The sequence below is a fragment of the Schistocerca gregaria genome, chromosome 3, assembly GCF_023897955.1.
Source record: "Schistocerca gregaria isolate iqSchGreg1 chromosome 3, iqSchGreg1.2, whole genome shotgun sequence".
NCBI lineage: Eukaryota > Metazoa > Arthropoda > Insecta > Orthoptera > Acrididae > Schistocerca > Schistocerca gregaria.
Genome location: NC_064922.1, coordinates 581,533,324 through 581,552,697, shown reverse-complemented (window position 1 = coordinate 581,552,697; position 19,374 = coordinate 581,533,324). Strand labels below are relative to the sequence as shown.

The 19,374-nt window shown below is 37.9% G+C and overlaps 1 protein-coding gene across 1 annotated transcript in view; it reads right to left on the bottom strand.

Annotated features, from left to right (window-relative positions):
- LOC126354568 (uncharacterized) overlaps positions 1-19,374 on the bottom strand; it is a 1,114,027-nt gene that overhangs the window by 146,189 nt on the left and 948,464 nt on the right. The window contains exon 17 of the mRNA XM_050004313.1: positions 18,465-18,570. Coding sequence (XP_049860270.1) covers positions 18,465-18,570 — 106 coding nt within the window. The remainder of the gene's footprint in view (positions 1-18,464; positions 18,571-19,374) is intronic.

Genomic DNA, 19,374 nt, shown 5'->3' with positions numbered 1-19,374 from the left:
TGCACAAGAAGAGGGGGGGAGGGGGGGAAATCTCGACAATGAATGAAATGGGATCTAGTCTCAACATGTCTTCCCAGAAAACTCCTATAAATCTTTCAACAAGCAGACTCCTCAGATTTTCTAATCGTTCAACGTCAGCTGGCTCAGTTAAGAAGATTTTCTGTTAGTGCGTTGAGTACGTCCGCTGTCTGCCGCTTGCAGAAATGTTTTTATTGGATGCTTTCGTGGCGCAGGACGAGCAGTATGCACTTCACAAGTAATTTGGTCTTGCGTAAAGTCATTAAGCGAATTGAAAGAATCGATAGACCGAAACGGTAGATGACAGAGATAGGTCAGAATACTGAATTCTGACTTTCGCAGTTATTTCACCGCGGAAGAGCGTAATACGCTTTTTCCTTTCAATCGTCGAACAAACGCTGTACTGGCGTATTCTTGGATAAAAGATCGCGGAACAGTAAGTCAGCTAAAAGAGCTCAGAAGTGGAAAGGCATTTGGATCGGTGAGATAACTATAAAAATCTGTATAGATTATGCAAAAGCACTTACTCCGCTCTGTTGTGCCATTTTGGATAATAAGTTTTAAATATTCTACAATAATGTGGATTTCACGAAAAGAGGTCTTCAGAAACTCAATTCTCTTTTCTCGCCCGCGAAATTCAAAGCGCCGCAGACAATGACGTCTATGGTGATGCTGTTGTGTTCCTTTGACCTTCGGAAGTCCAGTGTTGCACTGTCGTTTGTGGACAAAATAAGAACTTCCCAAGTATCAGGCCAGAATTTTTATCACGTTTAGGGCTTTCTTACAGACTTAAAGCAGCACGTTGCGCTTAACAGGACGAAGTCAACAAACGTAAGATAAAAAAAATTGGGGAATACCCCAACGGAGTATTGTAGTGACGTTACTGTTTACAATGATACTGTTATCTGTAGGAAGTTTGCAATGCTAGGAGACTGTAGCGAAATGCAGGAACAGCTGCAAATTGTCCAAGATTGGCGCGCAGCGGCCGGTGGTTTATCTAGAGCATAAATTTATGTAACGCACTGTGCATAAATATACGAAGAGATCCATTACTGCTAGCTTACACTGTTTCTGATAAATCACAGTAAAAGCCTGGGAGTAAAATGAGGACAAAGTGGAATGGCCACGTAAGACTAGTTGTAAAAGCAGCTTCTGATCACTAACTGTTAGGAGCAGCTAAATCTCACCCCTAAAGGTACGTGGATAAGAACAGCTGAACCAGACCAGGATGCCACTGACAAAGAAGCACAGAGAAGTACACATAATGTTGTAAAAGATGCTGCCATTGAACTGCCAATAGAATCTGGCCTGACCAAGGATCATCATCAATAAGTGGTGGTCATTCTAAAACAATTTTCAGATGCTTTCAAATACCAAGTGGCCCATGGTAAAACATGGCATCAATACCTGGGATCATCTGCCAACTAGCCAGTGCTCATACAGGATGCCATCGGTTGAACAAAGCCCAATTCAAAAGGAGGTGTGGAAGGTTCTGCAAGCTGACATCATTGAACCTTCTGAAGTCCCTTGTCATCTCCCGTAGACCTTGTGAAGAAAGGATGGCACATAGCATTTCTTCACTGACTATTGACAACTGAACAAAATCCCCCCCCCCAAAAAAATGTCTGCTGACTGCCACACATTGATGGCACCATTGATTGCTTGAAAAGAGCACAATATTTCCAAACTATGAACTTCTAAACAGGCTACTGGCAAATCGAGATTGATGAGACTAATAGGCAAAAGGCTGCATTCAGAACTCTATAAGTTCGAAGTTCTGCTCCAGCCACCTCTGAGCATATGATGGATGATCTGCTCTGAAACCTCAAATGGATTATGTATCTTTGCTTTCTGGATCACAGTGTCATTTTTTCAAAGGCTTTGAAGAACACCTAAGCCACCTGAAAACCGTGTTGAAGTATGTTCAGATCACAGGCTTTGACTTGAATCCAAAAAATGCTTCTTAGTCACCCAAAAAATTGAGGTTTTGGGGCATCTAGTTAATGGTAATGAAGTGCGCCATGATCCAGAGAAAAATATAGCAATCTCGCATATTCCAACACACTGACGCATATTTGGTATGGCATGTTTTCTTAGAATGTGCTCATCCTGTTGGCAATTCATAAATGACGCTATACCAAGGCTCATCTCATGAAAGACCTAATGCAGGCAGGCACTAGGAGGAGGTGCAAGAATGACCTTTCATTGTCCTTAAGAAGACAGCTGCCGAGCTGAGAGTATGCGAGCAGCACCACCACTTGTCTGATAAATAGTAAATTAATTTAGTCTTTGTTTTTTGTTCACATGCTTCTGCAAAGAAGTGAACTATATGTGTGTATTTTACAATGTACGCTAGTGGTTAGAAAATTATGAATATCCTTGTGTAGGGTGGCTTCCAAGAGTAAATTTTCCCGGCATCAGAAACTCCGTCATGCCATTAAGTTTTAAATTTCTGATAGTAGAGCACGCACAGTTTAGATCAGTGCATTGTAGTCTGAATATTTATCTCATGCACTAACATTTTGGCAAACAGGATTTCCAATAACAGGTATCTGTAAATACATCAACTTCAGTAGAGAAATTTATTTCTGTTTAATAGCTTGTGGTCTCAGGCTACAGTGAGAAATCTGCACAGCAACTTTTAGTGTTACTTTATTCTCCTTTGATAAATTTTCAAATTCTGTAGCACCATTTGAGATCTTATATTTATTTTCGACACTGTATGATATGGCTAGGTATTGTGCTTGTTGTGAGCAGATACGAGGAGAGTTGGCTGCTGTCTGTAAACAGCTGTAAGCTGCGTTGGCTACTGTCGACAAGCTTCTAACTAACGCTCAAAGTTGTGGTAATGTTGGGACGCCAGTGACAAGACTTGCGATGCCTTTGGTGCCACTGGAATCCCCTGGTGACCCGGACATCGCAGTGGCTTCTGATATGCAACATCTGACCTATCTTTCCTCACTCCAGAGCAGGTGGCAGACAGTGGTGGGTTCGCATGTCACTAGGCAAAATGTGAAAGAGGGAGCAGGCCATGTGGCTGGCTCCCTATGTCTTAGCAACAGGTATGAGGTGCTACCCAATGTTGATGATAGCTCTGAGCCAGCACGGGATGCCTCTCCTGTTGGACCAGTGGTCAATTTTCCTGCCCAGTACAGACTAGTACAAAGGGAGGGTATGCTGGTCATTGAGAGCTCCAATGTTAGGCAGGTCATGGAGCCCCCTCAGGGAGATAGCAGGCAAGGTGGGAAAGAATGCCAGTGTGCATTCGGTATGTTTGCCGGGAGGTCTCGTCCGTGATGTGGAGGAGGCCCTGCCAGCAGCTATCGAGTGCACTGCATGTAGTAGCAGATGTCGGCACAAATGATGCCTGCCACTTGGGTTTTGAGGCCATCCTCGGCGCCTTTTGGTGGCTGGCTGAATTGGTGAAGGCAACTAGCAATGTACACGGGCTGCAGGCTAATCTGTCTATTTGTAGCATTGTACCCAGGATTGATCGTGGTCCTCTGGTTTGGAGCAGAGCTGAAGGTTTAAACCAGAGGCTCAGAGACCCTGTGACAGTATTGGGGGCAAATTTCTTGAGCTCCCCTATTGGGTGCAGAACTGTAGGGTTGTACTTAATAGGTCAGGCATGCACTACATGCAGGAACAGGCTACTTGGATAGTGGAGTGCGTGTGGTGGCATGCAGATGGGACTTTTAGATTAGAGAACCCCTCCCTTGGGACCAAAGATGATTTGTCTATTAAATCTGCCACAATGACATCAGAGAATTTTGGTCCCCGCAGATCAGAGATAGAAAAGATTGATATGAGTTTGATAAACTGCAGGAGCATCCAAGGAAAGATCTCAGAATTAGTATCACTTACTGAAGGTTATAATGCAACGATAGTATTGGAAACAGAAAGCTAGTTGAAGCCCGACATAAATGAGAATGAAATCCCAAGTTCAAATTGGAATGTTTATAAGGATAGGTTAGTCACCAATGGTGGCGGCATGTTTATTGCAGTAAAAAATTTGATAAAATCTAGTGAGGTTATCACGGATTCTGAATGTGAATTAATCTGTGTGAAATTAAGTATCAAATAACGGTAAAATATGGTGATCAGATACTTTTATAGACCACCTGGGAGACGACTTGTAGTTGTAGAGCACTTCAGACAGAACTTGCAAAATATCATAAGTAATTTTCCTGATCATGCCATAGTAATAGGGGGTGACTTCAATTTGCCAGGTAGAGATTGGGTGTTATAACATCAAAACTGGTGCCAGAGACAGGAAATCATGTAGCATTGTTCTGGATGTCATGTCCAAAAATTACCGTGAGCATACAGACAGAGAACCAACTCGTGAGGGCAACATCTTAGACCTCCTGGCAGCAAACAGCCTGAAATTATCGAATCAGTTAACGTATAGGTAGGTATCAGTGATCATAAGGCTGTGGCAGCATCTACGATAACAGGTCCTACAAGGAAAGTTAAGAAAGATAGGAAGATATATTTGCTCAGCAAGGGTGACAGGATACAAATTTCAGAATATCTCAGCAATCAGCATCAAATTTTCGGTGATGAGGACGAAGATTTGGAGAACAAATGAAAAAAAAATTCAAAGGCATCATTGAATATGCCCTGACAAGCATGGTCCGAGTAAGGTCTTAAGGGATGGGAAAGATCCATCATAGTTTAATAGCTGTGTTAGAAAAGAGCTACGTAAGCAAAAAGCACTTCATCTCAGATTCAAGAGAAGTAAAAACCTAGCTGGCAAAACAAAAGCTGAGCAAATGAAAATGAGCATAAGGAGAGCAATGAGAGAAGCATTCAGTGATTTCGAAAGTAAGACATTGTCAACCGACTAGAGTAAAAACACTAAGAGATTTTGGTCATATGTAAAATCAGTAAGTGGGTCAAAATCATGTATTCATTCTCTCAGCTACCACACCGGCACTGAAAGGGGAGGTAACAGAGAGAAGGCCAAAATACTGAATTCGGTCTTCTGAAGTTGTTTCACCATGGAAGATTGTTACACTGTGCCTCCTTTCACTCGTACGGACATCAAAATGGCAGATATAGAGATAACCGATCGCAGAACTGAAAAGCAGCTACAATAGTTTAGTAGCTGAAAGGCTTCAGGACCAGATGAAATACCTACAAGATTCTATAAAGATTACGTGAAAGAACTTTCCCCCCTTCTAGCAGTAATTTATCACAGATCACTTGAGCAACAAAAGGTACTTAACGACTGGAAAAAAGTGCAGGTCATTCCCCACAACTATAGACCTATATCGCTGATGTCAATCTGTTGTAGAATTATGGAACATATTTTATGCTCAAGAATTGTGACTTTTTGGAAAATGAACATCTCCTCTATAAAAATCAACATGGATTCTGCAAATGGAGAACCTGCAAAACTAAGCTCGCTCTGTTCATCCACGAGATCCACAGCGCAGCGGGCAATGGTGCACAGGTTCATGCCATGTTCCTTGATTTTGGTAAGGCATTTGGCAGCATCCCGCATTCTCGTTTAATGAAAAAAATACAAGCTTCCGGAATATCAGAGCATACCTGCGATTGGATTCAAGACTTTCTTGCAGATAGAACTCAACATGTCACTCTTACCAGAACTAAATCAACAGATGTAAAGGTAGTACCTGGAGTACCACAGGAAAATGTGATAGGACCATTGTTGTTTCCAATATATATAAATTATCTAGTAGAAAGCATCTGATGCTCTTTAAGGCTGTTCGCAGATGATGCAGTTGCCTATACCAAAGTAGCAATGCCAGAAGATAGTAAGAATTTGCAGAACAATCTGCAGAGAATTGGTGAATGGTGCAGGCTCTGGCAGTTGACCCTGAACATAAATAAATGTAACACATTGTGCATACATAAGAAATGAAATCCACTACCCTAAAGCTACTCTATTGATGACAAACAGCCAGAGACAGCATCTGTCATAAAATATCTAGAAGTAACTATCCAGAGTGACCTTAAGTGGAATGACCATATAAAACAGATAGTGGGAAAAGCACACAGTAGACTCAGATTCATTGGAAGAATGTTAAAGAAGTGAAATTCATCCACGAAAGAAGTGGCGTATAAGGCACTTGTTCACCCGATTCTTGAGTATTGTTCATCTATATGGTATCCCTATCAGATAGGACTGATAGAGGAGACAGAGAAGATCCAATGAAGAGCAGCACATTTTGTCACATGACCTTTTAGCTGGTTAGAGAGTGTTGCAGAGATGCTAAACGAACTCCACTAGCAGACATTACAAGAGAGGTGTTGTGCAGCACAGAGATATTTACTACTGAAATTTCGGGACAGCACTTTTTAGGAGGAGTCGGACAACATATTACTTCCCCCACATACATATCGAGTATTGACCATGAGGAGAGAATTCGAGAAATTAGAGCCAACACAGAGGTTTACCAACTACCATCTTTATTACTCTGTAATGTTGCTGTCCACTCTTTCATCCTTCTAATTTATAGAAGTCACCTGCACTTTCTTCCAGTTGCTTGAGACTTTGTGCTGGGTGAGAGATTCACAAAAAATCGAAACTAAGTAAGAGGCCGATGCCTTGGAGTACTGTTTGCAAAGCAGAGTTGGGATTCCATCAAGATCTAGCAACTTAATCGTTCTGAACGCTTTCAGTTGCTTCTCTATGCCAGGGGTGCCTATTACTGTGTTTCCATGCAGGGGTCTGTGCAACAGTCAAACAACAGTTTGTTTGTACAATCATCCTGTGTGAATGATTGATGGTAGAAGTACTTGTAGCTTTGAGGATCAATCTTGTTACAGATCCATGAATTTTTACTAACTTCTGCTTGTCACCATTTGCATGTTGTTTTTGAACAAAGAGTGCAACAGCCTCTACTTTCTCAGCATTTTCCAAATTTTGTTGTTAAACAACAGTGGGTCTTTTCCACTTACTCGCCAGATACTTCTACAGAGCATGACTTAATCTTCAGTTTAAACTTTGCTTGTAATTCATCTTTGTCCATCATACTGCAACTAAATGACATCCATTCATTGTTGTAGTGGGATTCTAACATTGCCTATCTGATCTTTCCAAGAAAAATACTTTGCTAGCCGTCTTGATGGAGTTATTAACTTTAGTAACCATGATTGTTGTTGTTGTTGTTGTTGTTGTTGTTGTTGTTGTTGTTGTCTCCAGTCCAAAGACTGATTTGATGCAGCTCTCCATGTCACTTTATCCTGTGCAAGCCGCTTTATCTCTGAGTAACTACTGCAACCCACATCCTTCTGAATCAGCTTACTGTGTTCATCTCTTGGTTTCCCTCTACAAAAAGACATCCTGACACTTAAATCTATACTCAGTGTTAACAAATGTCTCTTCTTCAGAAACGTTTTTCTTGCCATTGCCAGTTCACATTTTATATCCTCTCTACTTTGATCACCATCAGTTATTTTGCTGCCCAAATAGCAAAACTCACCTACTACTTTAAGTGTCACATTTCTTGATCTAATTTGGATCTAATATGGATTGGGGGTAAGAAATGAAAGAGGAAGCCGTCTGGTACAATTTTGCACAGAGCATAACTTAATCATAGCTAACACTTGGTTCAAGAATCATAAAAGAAGGTTGTATACATGTAAGAATCCTGGAGATACTAAAAGATATCAGATAGATAATATAATGGTAAGACAGAGATTCAGGAACCAGGTTTTAAATTTTAAAACATTTCCAGGGGCAGATTTGGACTCTGACCACAATCTATTGGTTATTAACTGTAGATTAAAACTGAAGAAGCTGCAAAAAAGTGGGAATTTAAGGAGATGGGACCGGGATAAACTGAAAGAACCAGAGGTTGTACAGAGTTTCAGGGAGAGCATAAAGGAACATTTGTCATGAATGGGGGAAAGAAATGCAGTAGAAGAAGAATGGGTAGCTCTGAGTGATGAAGTAGTGAAGGCAGCAGAGGATCAAGTAGGTAAAAAGACGAGGGCTAGTAGAAATCCTTGGGTAACAGAAGAAATATTGAATTTAATTGATGAAAGAAGAAAATATAAAAATCCTGTAAATGAAGCAGGCAAAAAGGAATACAAATGTCTCAAAAATGAGATCGACAGGATGTGCAAAATGGCTAAGCAGGCATGGCTAGAGGACAAATGTAAGGATGTAGAGGATTATCTCACTAGAGGTAAGATAGATACTGCCTACAGAAAAATTAAAGAGACCTTTGGAGAAAAGAAAACCACTTGCATGAATATCAAGAGCTCAGGTGGAAACCCAGTTCTAAGCAAAGAAGGGAAAGCAGAAATGTGGAAGGAGTATATACAGGGTCTATACAAGGGTGATGTTCTTGAGGACAATATTATGGAAATGGAAGAGGATGTAGATGAAGATGAAATGGGAGATACGATACTGCGTGAAGAGTTTTACAGAGCACTGAAAGACCTGAGTTGAAACAAGGCCCAGGAGTAGACAACATTCCATTAATACTACTGACGACCTTGGGAGAGCCAGCCCTCAGAAAACTCTACCATCTGGTGAGCAAGATGTATGAGACAGGCGAAATTCCCTCAGACTTCAAGAAGAATATAATATTTCCAATCCCAAAGAAAGCAGGTGTTGCCAGATGTGACAATTACTGAACAATCAGTTTAATAAGTCACAGATGCAAAATACCAACGTGAAATCTTTACAGATGAATGGAATGGACAAGCTGGTAGAAGCCGACCTCGGGGAAGATCAGTTTGGATTCCCTAGAAGTATTGGAACATGTGAGGCAATACTGACCCTACGACTTATCTTAGAAGCTAGATTAAGGAAAGGCAAACCTATGTTTCTAGCGTTTGTAGACTTAGAGAAAGCTTTTGACAATGTTGACTGGAATACGCTCTTTCAAATTCTGAAGGTGGCAAGGGTAAAATACAGGGATCGAAAGGCTATTTATAATTTGTACAGAAACCAGAGGGCAGTTATAAGAGTCGAGGGGCACGAAAGGGAAGCATTGGTTGGGAAGGGAGTGAGACAGGGTTGTAGCCTCTCCCCGATGTTATTCAATCTGTATATTGAGCAAGTAGTAAAGGAAACAAAAGAAAAGCTCGGAGTATGTATTAAAATCCATGGAGAAGAAATAAAAACTTTGGGTTCGCAGATGACATTGTAATTCTGCCAGAGACAGCAAAGGATTTGGAAGAGCTATTGAACGGAATGGACAGTGTCATGAAAGGAGGGTATAAGATGAACATCAACAAAAGCAAAATGGGGATAATGGAATGTAGTCGAATTAAGTCGGGTAATGCTGAGGGAATTAGATTAGGAAATGGGACACTTAAAGTAGTAAAGGAGGGGAGCAAAATAACTGATGATGGTCGAAGTAGAGAGGATATCAAATGTAGACTGGCAATGGCAAGCAAAGCGTTTCTGAAGAAGAGAAATTTGTTAACATCGAGTATTGACTTAAGTGTGAGGAAGTCTTTTCTGAAAGTATTTGTATGGAGCGTAGCCATGATTGGAAGTGAAACATGGACGATAACTAGTTTGGACAAGGAGAGAATAGAAGCTTTCAAAATGTGGTGCTACAGAAGAACGCTGAAGATTAGATGGGTAGATCTCATAAATAATGAGGAGGTATTGAATAGGACTGGGGAGAAGAGAAGTTTGTGGCACTGGCACAACTTGACTAAAAGAAGGGATCGGTTGGTAGGACATGTTCTGAGGCATCAAGGGATCACCAATTCAGTATTGGAGGGCAGTGTGGAGGGTAAAAATCCTAGAGGAAGACCAAGAATACACTAAACAGATTCAGAAGGATGTAGGTTGCAGTAGGTAATTGGAGATGAAGAAACTTGCACAGGATAGAGTAGCGTGGAAAGTTGCATCAAACCAGTCTCAGGACTGAAGACCACAACAACAACAATCAACACACACACACACACACACACACACACACACACACACACACACATATATATATATATATATATATATATATATATATATATATATATATATATATATATATATATATATACGACAGGAAGAACAAATATAAGCTCTCTACAGTTCCAAAAAAGGTCTCACAATAGGGAAACTATGCTAATGTATGAACTCCTAAAGATCTAAGTAATGTTTAGCACTGGAACTGAAAAGAGCTTTTGGACTGACTACTTGAATTTTTTGTTTAACGTCTCCAGTTACACCTTACACCGATACGGTATTGTCACGACATTATGCCGTGCACAATGCAATATGCAGCCCATATTTTTCCAGCTGCTTTTTAATATCTTTTGACATACCCTCTACAGTCTTCCCCAAGATAAACACCTAAGAGGGATTCTTGAACTTCCACAAAGTTGTTTTCCTTATGGATGCATCTAATTATTTGACTCACTTGGTCAGTTCTGTTTTGATTGGGATTTCTGTAAAAATCATTCAATAATATTTAGCCTTTTTTATATCAGCAATAATTTCTTCCTTAACTTGTTCACCCAAAATAAAAATTAATTCATTTTGTACCCCTTTTGACAAATTGAAACATACTCCCTTTGACCCACTCATCAAGTTTGAAACAATGTTCTTTCAACACTGGATCACATTTCCTTATCAACTGGAATACCAGTAATACATTTCCTCTGCTTTCCAATTAATTCTGTTCACAATGACTGTGGAAAGCAAGGATTGGTTGGGTTAAAAATATTTAAAAGATGATATTAAACGTGTATCCATTTCTCAGTCTCATTATTAACAATCTCTTATTATTCTTCTTTGTAAATGCTTTTATTAAGTTTCAAACCCATGGAAAGTGCTTTCCCTTTTTTTTTTTTTTTTTTTTTTTGAGAGACATTCAGGCAATAATTCACACTTTGATATCTTTGGATTCAGTTTCCACCACTGACAGAAGCAAGAAAATAAATTTATTTTTGTTGGCAAGTACTAACCAATGTGCAGTATTGTTGGATGAAGACAAGACAAAATTAGACGCATGAAAAATATGTTCATTCTCAGTAATTTTCTCACATTACGATCTCCTTCATTCTTCTTTCAGTCATTTACATGAAAATCGTTATTAAACTCACATACAGTAGTTTTTTTAAATGAACTCACCACTATTTGATTGTTTCATTGTTTATTTAAGTAAAACCCAGGCTTTGGCCTAAATCACACTAATCTGCATGTAGTTATAGTCACTGCGTTGAAGGGGTGCAATCTGCCCATTCAATGCTGGATTTGGCATGAAATATTAATAATAGATCCTAACAATAGGGAAATTATGTGATGGTTACTTTTGTGAAAGGAACACCATATCTATTAAGGAACAGCAAGAAGGGCTATTGATTTGAATCTTATTGTTGTAAAATTATACCATGTAACTTGTTAGGAGATCAGATGAAGATAGCAACTGCTGTGGAACTTCTCTTTAGCTTCTTTGCGAAACTCTTGGAGGAATACCCATCAGAATAGGGAAAACCCAAACGCTCTACTCATGCAGGCACTCTAGAATGTCTCGAGTTTTATGTTAACTTCATTTCATTCATCATAAATCACAATTAGAAACACTATGTAAGTAATGTAATTTGGTCTTTGATTTCTGTTGTGGTGTATTAAGTGAGTTTAAATGGTAATTGTATTGGTGTAGAAGAGCCCAAGAATTAATTACTTATATTTCTAATTAGTATTATCTCAAATTTTTTTTAGTACACATTGTCAGGATCAGACATGAAGTTCTATCATCCATTTTAAAGGATCTGATTTTATGTCTTTAAAGTATATTCCAGGACACTTCACTTGTTGTCAAGCAACATATGTTAAAGACACAAAATCAAATACTTAAAAATGGCACACAGGCTAAATTCTTGGCTGCACTTCAATAAACAATAAAACAGTCAAATGGCACTGTGTTCCTTTAAAAAAAATATTGTGTGACTGTTGCTCAGCAGCACCAAAAATTTTTCACATACAGTAGGTTGTTCACCTGTGTTCGTAGTCCCAAAAACAGAAACTATCTGTACACTGGAGCCAGATTCAAGAGTTTGATTATTCTTTCCTTCAGATCTTATTTTCTCAAGTGGAAAGGTATTTGGATAATCATGCAGTGAGTGATTTGGACTCTTCAGTCTTCCTGTTCCGGTAGCTAGCAAAAACGACTGGCAATATTATTTTGGTGACAGACACGGTCTACATGTTCATTAACAGTGATATTTCTCTCTCTCTCTCTCTCTCTCTCTCTTTCTCTTTATCCTGTAGCTTTATAGTAGACAGGTACAATTATGATCATAAATGTATGGTCATTTTCAAATGAATGTTGTGTATAGCATTTATATTGTGGCTGACAATAAAATCAATTTTTTCTGAGGATAAAAATCTTTTTTTTTTTAATTTTAATATTTGATAAACCATTATTTGTTTATGAAGCATCATATTCTGCAACTTTAAGCAGATTTTGATATTACATCAAAGCATTATTTTCTGTAAAACAATGTAAACAATGAATCTATGTTCGTTTAAAGTATTATATAACTTCATTTCTTATCCTGATAGAGTGTACTAAATTTTTTTGAGATAATACTAATTAGAAATGTAGGTAATTATGTCTGGGGCCCTTCTATACTACTACAATAACCATTTAAACTTACATCAGACACCACAACAGAAATCAAAGACAAAATTACATTACTTACACAGTATTTCTAATTAGGCTTTATGAAGAATGAAATGAAGTTAACATAAAACTCGAGGCATTGTAGAGTGCCTGCATAAGTAGACCATTTGGGTTTTCCCAATTCTGATGGGTATTCCTCCAAGAGTTTCGCCAGGAAGCTAAAGGGAAGTTTCTCAGCAGCTGCTATCTTCATCTGATCTCCTAACAAGTAGCAAAAATATGGTTCAAATGGCTCTGAGCACTATGGGACTTAACTGCTGTGGTCATCAGTCCCCTAGAACTTAGAACTACTTAAACCTAACTAATCTAAGGACATCACACACATCCATGCCGAAGGCAGGATTCGAACCTGTGACAGTAGCAGTCGCGTGGTTCCAGACTGTAGCGGCTAGAACCACTCGGCCACTCCGGCTGGCTAACAAGTTACATGTTATAATTTTACAACAATAAGGTTCAAATCAATAACCCTTGTTGCTGTTCCTTAGTAGATATGTTGTCCCTTTCACAAAAGAAACCATCACATAATTTCCCTATTATTAGGATCTATTATTTATGTTTAGTGCCAAAGCCAGCATTGAGTGGACAGGTTGCACCCCTTCAATGCAATGATTATAACTACATAAAGATTAGTGTTATATTGAGTTTGTGCAACAGGAAAAAGTTCTATAGTTAAATATTATAAACTATATAGTAATAACATATAACCTTTGAAAAAGCAATTTTTAGAATGTAATAGATTAGTTACAAATTAATAAATCACTGGTAAGCTCTTCACTGTACTTATGTGCATATTTTTAGACTGTACTTACAGTACCACCTCTGAACACAGCATAGGCATCAGAAAATGTTTCATGTAGAATAATTGCATCTAGCATGCAACTCATTATCTTTCTACATTTTTCAAGTTTAATGCAATTGTAAAAATTTTGAGCACACCCATTGACATTTGCCATGGCCTGATAACAGGTAAGGATGTACTTATGATTATACTGGATGCATATAAGGTCTCAATTTCCATACTGCCCCTTATTTACAGAACATATTTTGGCCTTGTTTGGAATTTGATTAAAAATGGTATGATCGTGGGGGAACGGTCGGCGGGGGGAGTGGGAGAGGGCACCAGCTTCCAAATCTTGAGGATCTTGAGACCTGGAAGCCCCTCCGCCTACAAACAGAGGTTTGTGGTGGATTGTCCACATCCCCTCTTGCCCCTTCCTCCTCCTCAGTCCAACACTGCAGCTAGACCACATTTCCCTTTGAACGGAAGAGATGTACAACTTATGAATTACACTATCATATGTGTAACTATTTTTTAAATATTATTATTATTATTATTATTCTTTCTTTTCTCAGACATTATGTCTGGTCAAAAACGGAAACTGGCATGGACCTTGATCAAGCGTGACTTACTTTTAACTGTACGGTATATGTTACATTGCATTTAGGAACTTTCGGGTAATTGAACATGTATCAATAATTACAGATTTCTGTAGTTGTATATATAAGTTTGGATGTAGCTGTATTGTGTTGATGTACTGGTGGATATTGTGTGGTATGACTCCTGTAGTTGATAGTATAATTGGTATAATGTCAACTTTATCCTGGTGCCACATGTCCTCGACTTCCTCAGCCAGTTGGATGTATTTTTCAATTTTCTCTCCTGTTTATTATTATTATTATTATTATTATTATTATTATTACTATTATTTGTAATAGTAGTAGTAGTAGTAGTAGTAGTAGTATCGTCATCATCATTTTATAATTAAGCTACAACTACTGTATTTACATTGACAGCGTTGTCATCAGAATGGAAAGTAACACTGTGTGTGTCTAATGGAAGCATCGAATAACCACTGCTATCAAACAACACCCGCAAATGAGAAAGCACACACATTCCTGGAAACAGAGGCTTCATGTGTGTATTTGCATGCGTGCGTGCACATTTGTGTCTTTTGTTTGTTTTTAGTAGTATTTTTCACTGTGCCTCTCTGCAACTCAATGCCTCCTCTGTGTGGTGAGTAGTAAATTATTCCTTTCATATTAATTTTATTTGATCATAAAAATCTCCTCAGTGACCAGGAGTAGAACACCATCAACTGTGACTGAACCATTCATGGACAAACTAATAACTGATGGACACAGATCACCGTCGAATAAAGTAAAAACTGCATGAAATGTGACCTTGGTCAGACTGTGTTGTATAAAATGACTACCATCTGAATGAATTTCCAAACATTTCTGGGTTGGGCAGATATCAAAAACATTAGCTGCTGAGCTCAAAAGAAATTGTGCTCAGCTGACTTGGGAATTTTTTACCCATTATACATTGGAGAGCATAGATATCCTGAAACCTTTTGTGATGGGGGATGAACCCTGCGTGGCCCATTAAATACTAAAAGTAAGAAGTAAATTAACTCAGGCATATTCCAAATGGGTAAACAACAACAATAATAATAAAAACAAATAGAAAATAGAAGATAAAAATTGACAGTCCAAGAAGAAATCCATGAGGACTTTTTTGACCATAGACAAGCAATTTGGCTGACTAGCATTTATATTCTAAGTTAACCTAAAAATGTCAGCAGAGTGTTTAAGACCTTCACGTTTCATGGGGCCATTCAAAATAAGATCTGAGAATGGCTGTCAAATTAGTTTTTTTTATGAACATGCTGAGACACACACTACAAAAAAATTGAGCATTTCAGCAGTTTTTGTTGTGATATTTTGAACTATTCTGCCACAGCAACAAGTGACTTCTATGTTTTCACCATTTAGGAATAGTAAATGGGCAAGAAATGTTTCTTGACAGACCAGGTGCAGAGTGCTGTGCATGATAATCTACAGAGAGAGTTTGCAGCAGGGTTGTGTGCCACAGCATTCAAAAGTTAGTAAACTGCCTCACCAAGTGCTTGTAATTTAATGATGATGACATTAAAAAATAGTGATATATGTGCAGAACAAGTTGCGCAAGTTTCATGAACAAATATAGATGTCTTAACATTTGGAATCACATTGTAGAAAACTTTTTTTTTTTTTTTTTTTTTTTTTTTTTTTTTTTTTTTTTTTTTTTTTTGCTGTGCCTACACATTCTCCTACATAAGATCCAATGATGTAGTAGGTAATAAGCTCTAATTGATACTCAATATGAACACAATCCCAGATATTGTTAAAAAACTATAATGGATGTGGTGAGTGAGAAACTGTATGAGGTATCCTTCATTGCTCATTGTCATGTGACATGTGGACTATAAATACACAAGCAACTTTCTTTGTGCATCCCATAAATTATAAAAAAAGCAGAATTTTCCACAGATTCTCTACACTCTTATTATCTGTTTTTATTATCTATTGTCCATTCCATTCTTTGATAGATTAGCGTAATATTTTAGTTTCTTACATTGATCATCTGATAAGTCCTTTGCACTCAACCAAATTGTAATGATTATACAATATAGGTTAGTTTAACGTACAACATTAACCTGTTACAAACCAAGAAAAATTAATGCTGGGATACATGAAAATGTTAGAAAGGACAATCATTCTTTCTCCTGAGCCAGAAGAGTTCCACAACATACAAGAAAAAACTGTCCAATTTTTTTGTGTCTTAGGTCTTCTCTTTTTATCATTACATATGATTTTCCTTTGACATCAGTTCCAGAATCTCATTTTTCTCCCACTTCTCCTCCACAGAGTAGCTATCTTTGTAAGAAAAGAAGTAGAGTAAAGAAGTGGAACTAAAACTCTTCAGTTTTATTACTCCAGAATGAAGTATAGTAGTGTACATTAGGCAAGACTGCTACACAGTAAACAGAAGTAGTGCTAAGCCTTTAATATGAACACAGAAAAGAGCAATAACCTTACACACAGTTGGGGAAAAATTATAGTAAGTTAGTGTCATTTTCTAAATGCTTTTTTACAGCTCTTCATCTCTATTTGCTGAGTACTGATCCATCCATATACTTTTTAATTTGATTTGTGAAACTTCACAATTATTTAAGCTTCTTAAAACATCATTTTGGTGTTGATTTCTCACAGTCGCAATTTTTTAAGACACCATGATAAAACATAACAACGTAACAAAACTCTGCTACATCAAAACAGAAATTCTTACTTCGCAAGGAATCATTCACATGGAATTAAATTAAATATCTCCAGTACAGTATCAGTGAAATGAAAATGGTTTCATGGAATACTGTTTCAAGCAGTTTAGCAATAAAAGCTGCTCAAAACCACATACAGAAAATTTAATCAAGGCTTATCAAATTGACATTCACAAAAACAGATACACTACTGACAATATATTAGTAATCAAAACAATAAATGACAAAGTATAAAACATAAAAAAATACATTACTTGTTCATCAATTTTATGAAAGCTTTTGACTCCATACACAGTAAAAACCTTGGGAATGTAATGAAGGACTTGGCATTTCCAACTAAATTTACAAATCTTTCTAAAACAGTAACTACAACCCCATAAAACAAGTCTACATCGGTCAATATAAATTATTATGGGATAAAAGACAAGTGCAATATTCCCTGACAATCAAAGTATGAAAATCCCATTGGAAGTAGAGAATTGGCCCAATCTACTTCATGACACAAATCAAACTCAAGGACTTTATACTGTTGAGAAGCCTTATACTCAGCTTATCAGCTGGTCTGTCATATAGGTTCTGCAGTTAGTGTTGTAAAAGTGAGTGTTCACAATTATAGCATGCTCACTATACATAGATTACATAATACAGTACAAAATGTACATTTTGAATATAAAAAATGTGATAGATAGGAGAAAACTGTAATAATAGTAGCAGTACCATTTTAGGAAAAATCTTGCGAATTTGTAACTCAAAAGCACTACGGAGTTAAGGTGAAGAAGAAAGCAAAATGAGGTTATGTGGTTCCAGAACCAATGTCAAAGAGAAAACTTGTTGAATCCTGAGGCACAATGTGTGAAGCTTGCACTTTGCCCAACCAGACAATAAAAGGGCACTGACTGGTAACAGAAATTGTTTATTCTCTATGAGGAGTAATTCTTCAGAAGAACATTCAAAACAACCATAATGTAATTCAAGATTTATACTGCCTGTCACTGTTGGTGTCATCGTGCACTGTGTGAACTCATTGCTGCCGGTACATGTGTCGGATTCCTATCTCGTGCACTTCCTGCCTCCCCCACCCACTGCCACCTTCCATGCCATCAGCCACCCTTTCTCATCCCTTCCTGCCTCCTCCTCCTCCCCTCGCCCATTCCACCTGACACAACATCTCTGCTGCACTCAGGTTCCAGACTGTATTAGTCAGCACAACATACCTATACAGGTATGTATTTGTGGGGTAATGAGGGGAGGGAGAAAGAGGGTGGAAGATAGGGAGGGGGCTCTAGCTCAAAAAAAGGACTCATCCAAGAGCTAGCAAGTTTTCTACTATGCAGCAAGTTGTTACTTTTGCTCCTAAATTATTTAAAATTTATGGAATATAGGATGGAACAAATAGAAGTGACCCAGCAGAGTGGATATAATTGCATCTGAATGTATGCTTATATAACCACACCTTGTGACACACACACACACACACACACACACACACACACACACACACACACACACACGTGATCTAAAAATTGTTACTGCAGCTGTTTCACCAGACCACTGGAAACATAAGTAAATAACATTTGGTGAAACTTGAATATTTTTAGTGAGCAGTTGCCTATGTTTGAATAATATAGAAGCAGCAAATAATTATTGCACTCTTTGATAATGTCATCTAAAATAAATACAAAAAAACAGGATGAATGGTCAAGGAAAGTATACTCACATTGATCTGATTCTTTGTTGCAATTATCGTTATCTCATCCTCTGGATTCAAATGGGAAATTCGTTTTCTCCATTGGGTATCACCACTCTTCTGAAGTGCAGCTAACCTAAAAGGAAATCGCTTATTTAGTAGTGACCACTGGCACTGTGGGTAACTTTTATAACACTTAAAGCTACCAATACATACTAGCTCTTTAATAATATACATTAAGAACTAGGTAATAAAAAAGCCATCTTTACAGTACAGACATAAATAACATTAGGATTTCCCTACATGATACTTCTTTTAGTGATTCATTCACGAATATTAGGTACTATTGTGAAATTTGTATGGGATCTATGAAGAACATGATTGCCACCAACAGGGTCAACGTTAAGACTGAATGAACTAGCCACATTGCAATTGGAAACGAAGGAATTTCACAAAGAGTGCTATAAGATGACGATGATAACCTCACGGTGGCAACTAGTCGCTACAGTCTTTCAATTTCACAATGTTGAAATCCAAATTACTCTAATTCCAACTCCTGAACTTCCACTGATGTAGAATCTAGGATATCATTATGGTATAATGATAATGTCATCAATTGCATTCACTTTATATGTTTTTGCAGCATAAAATCTGAACTCAGACTATCTGTTACTTATGCTCCCTAGTCAGTACCAATTGTTTTAAGCAATAAGAGGGCTCTAAAATTTATAGTGAGTGTTTATTTAGGCTTAATTTAAGGTTTATGGGCTAGGTGTTTCACAAAGAGCAGTCTGTACAATACATCTAAGACACTCAATATGAAAGATCTACATACACTGACACAACACCAAGGAGTGGTTGTGTGACAAACGAAAGTTGTTACGTGAGTTTGTACATCTGAAAGATGACGTCTATTCAAATATCATGCCAATTGCATAAT